Here is a 3,727-nt window from a genome sequence, read left to right on the forward strand (position 1 = left end):
ACTCGAGTAAATGATAATTTTACTTGATTAATATTTATTCTTAATCGGTTAATAATATAAGTATAGAATTGCCATTTTAATCTAGATTTATTACTTGGTTAAATGTTGTAGTTACTCAACTAATGTACCACTTAGTTGATTAATTATTTGATTATTTAATTAATATTATTCTATCATATATTCGAGTAAGACAAGTATATAATCGATTAATCTCTTAAATATTTAGATATTACTTATTAAAAGAGAAAACAGGCGAATACAATATTTGTTAATTGTTACTCAACTAAACATTTTCTTACTCGATTAAAATGATCATTATTCTATTAAATTTATACATTAGTTAATTAATTTTTAAGTTACAAAAAATCTTTTTATCAACATATTTTACTAATGATATTATTATAATAATGTAAAATTTGATAATTTTATATTAAAAAATATATTTATAAATTTATAAATAATTTTATTAATATATTTATAAATAAATTTATTCATGAGTTTATAATCAAAATAGCCTGTGAGCCTCTATTTGAGTAAACTCACAAATTTATAATCGAGTAAACTCTCGAGTTTATGAGAGAGACAATTCACAAATTTCTATTGAAGAATGTAGCGAGTTAACGAATTGAAATCTATTGAGTTGGTTTGTAAGCTGTATTCAGATAACTCTGGACATCATATAAAGGACCGAAGCATTAATTGTTAAATTCTGTCCTGTCTTGAAGCCCATTACTGTTTGATTTGGAGATAAATATCTCCTGCAATTAATCATACGTATACTTTGGCCCTTTCTTCTTTAAAGCCCAACCAAAGAGTTCGAAGATGCTAGAACCGTTGCGTTGGCATTGCCACCGTGCCTCAAAGGTTGCGATAACATTAGCTCCACGTGTAATCTTGCCAGCCATTGAACAGAATCTACAAGACCCACGAATGTGTGGCCGTTAGACGCTTAAAGCCGTGATAATAAGCTCCAGTTTCTCAGCTGGAGTTTCCACTTACCACCAAATTCAATCGCCATGGCAGCGGCTCTGCTCAACCTCTTCAACGTCTCCTTCCTCTTGAGCCTCCTCTCCAACCCAAACTCGGGCCCCTGGCCCGAAACAAGGCTAGGCGGCGTGGACCTGTTTCCGGCGACGTGCAAGCGTATAGAGTGCCCGAGCTACGACGTGATTCACGTCGGCGAGGGCTACGAAATCCGGCGCTATAACTCGACCGTTTGGATGTCGACGGCGCCGCTGCAAGACATCTCCTTGGTTGGGGCCACCAGAAACGGCTTCCTCCAGTAAGACCTCTCTTTTATCTTAAATCCCATCAAATGCATACAAATACTGAGTTATCTGTTAATGTTAGATATAATTTAGTTTTGAGTTTGAAAATTAACTTAATTACTTCATCTTCCGGTTGACTTTCCGGCAGGCTGTTCGATTACATTCAAGGGAAGAACAGCTACAAGGAGGAGATAGAGATGACCGCTCCGGTGATCACCGAGGTGTCGCCCAGCGACGGGCCCTTGTGCGAATCAACCTTCGTTGTGAGCTTCTACGTGCCGAAGGTGAACCAGGCCGACCCGCCGCCGGCGAAAGGCCTCCACGTGCAGAGGTGGGGACCGGTGTACGTAGCAGTGAGGCAGTTTGGCGGGCACGTGATGGACTCCGACGTGGGAGAGGAAGCCGCCGCCTTGTACGCCAGCCTTTCCGGCACCGTCTGGTCGGACGCCATCGAGAAAAGCCATGGCTCTGAGGTCTCCACCCACTACACTGTTGCGCAGTACAACTCTCCCTTCGAGTTCAAGAATCGACTCAATGAGATTTGGTTTACGTTCCATTTATAAGCTGTTTTTGTTTTGATCATGTTGCCAGCTAGTACGAGAGCAAATAAGGTTGGTATGCTCAAGAGCAATGTTTAGATTAATATATATAGTTCCTCTTGAGAAGGATATTGTATGGAGATATACAACATATATATATATATATATATAGTTAAGAATCAAGATACATGTATAGCCCCCACGAGTATAGCATGGATGGTTCACAGGGTAGAAAATTACACCCAAAGATGCAGGTTCGAGTCATGGCAGTCGTAGTATTGGAGTTTCATCCTCTTGTGGGGGTGGCTCTTTGTGGGCACTATGCACTATGCCTTTTACCTTGGGGACCGTCGTGTTCCGTGATTAACCCCTCCCAAGATACATGTATATTGGAGTTTCATCCTTAAGGTGAAAGATTTCACATTTTTCACCCAAGATACATGTATATGTTTCTTTCTTTCTTTTCTTATACTGAGTAAGGGTTAAGTTTGGGCTGTAAAAGACATCCGCATGATAAATAAGTAGGTCTAACTGGCCATTCCAATAATTTGATGGAAAATGCTATTTGTATAGAAGCATCGTTATAGAATGCTTATAGAGATGATATATCGTGATATATTTTGTTCATCCCCTTCTTTCTCTCTCACCCCTTCCCTCGTTGCTGCAACCTCACATGTCGCCGTTCTTCCCCTCCGTCTGCTCTCGTCGCCGCCTCGCCTCGCCATTGCAACCTCCGCCGCCTCGCCCCGTCGCCTCTACCGCTTCGCCCCGTCGCCTCAGCTGCCTCGCCGCTACTGCCTCACCTCGCCTTGTCACTACCGCTGCCTTACTGCTGAGGCCAACGATGTGAGATGGAGAGCAAGAGAGAGACAGAGGGAGAGAGATATGGTATTGGGCATTTGGGTCATTTATTGCAGGGACAAATTAGATATTTTGATTGCCCTGTAAGTGTTTCTATAACACATCTTCTGTACAAATAGCATGCCTCTAATTTGATTAGGCTTAATAGCTAGTTTCACGCTTATTCTTTCTCTTGGGGTAATATTTGAGTATATAGGAGCTGATTTGCACTTGATGAATACATTGAACTAAGCTAGACACTTGGTCTACTCAACATGATTTTTTGGTTCACTAGGTGAATGCACATTACTCAATATACTCCCTTTTATTGTGTGTTGTTCTTGAACTCCTAGCTTTTCTCGAAAATAGTTAAACTTGTCTCTTGGAAGTGCCTTCATGAAAATGTTCACAACTTGATCTTGAGCATTGTAGAATTTCAACTCTACATCTCCATCTTCAATTGCATCTCGAATGAAATGGTGATTTATAACAATATGTGACAAGTTCTATTATGATAAACTAGATTCTTGGCAATATCAAATGTTGATTTATTGTCACAAAACATCAAAGTCAGTTCTTTTTGCTCCTTTTCGATATCTTCAAGAATTCTTCTAAGCCAAATCACTTGTGAAGTTATCAAGCTAGTTACCACATATTTAGCCTCAGCAGATAATTATGCCACGCTTTATCGCTTCTTTGATGACCAATGCCACGCTTTGTTGCTTCTTTGATGGCCAAGAAAATACTTCAAAATCAAGTTAAAAACAATAGGCGAAGGTGTTCCTCATATCATCACAACATCTTCCCCAATCACTATCACAATAGCTAAGCAATTATGCATCAACTCCTTTGCTAAATTTGATCCCAAAATTGAGTGTGGCTTTAATTTATCTCAAAACTCTCTTGGCTGGCCCAAAACAATTGCCTGGGATTTTCCATAAACTTAGATAATAAACTTAAACCAACATAATATTTGGCCAAGTAGCAATGAGATATAATAAATTTCCAACTAAACTTCAATACAAAGTAGCATTGACCTTCTTCTCTCTATCTTCTTTAAAAAACTTTTCATTCACAACA

At 39.3% G+C, this 3,727-nt stretch overlaps 1 protein-coding gene across 1 annotated transcript; it reads left to right on the forward strand.

The window, feature by feature from the left end:
- Positions 1-952: 952 nt before the first annotated feature.
- Positions 953-1,994, forward strand: LOC127810892 (uncharacterized). The gene is made up of 2 exons (XM_052350480.1): positions 953-1,282; positions 1,417-1,994. The coding sequence occupies exons 1-2, from the start codon at positions 1,017-1,019 to the stop codon at positions 1,829-1,831; spliced, it is 681 nt and encodes a 226-aa protein (XP_052206440.1). The 5' UTR covers positions 953-1,016; the 3' UTR covers positions 1,832-1,994.
- The last annotated feature ends 1,733 nt before the right edge of the window (positions 1,995-3,727 follow it).

The sequence above is a fragment of the Diospyros lotus genome, chromosome 10, assembly GCF_014633365.1.
Source record: "Diospyros lotus cultivar Yz01 chromosome 10, ASM1463336v1, whole genome shotgun sequence".
Classification (NCBI taxonomy): domain Eukaryota; kingdom Viridiplantae; phylum Streptophyta; class Magnoliopsida; order Ericales; family Ebenaceae; genus Diospyros; species Diospyros lotus.

Bases quoted from the DNA above. Each gene is read 5' to 3' on its own strand.
- LOC127810892 (XM_052350480.1), top strand. From the start codon at position 1,017: ATGGCAGCGGCTCTGCTCAACCTCTTCAACGTCTCCTTCCTCTTGAGC. The intron at 1,283-1,416 runs GTAAGACCTCTC...ACTTTCCGGCAG, and splicing joins ACCAGAAACGGCTTCCTCCA to GCTGTTCGATTACATTCAAG.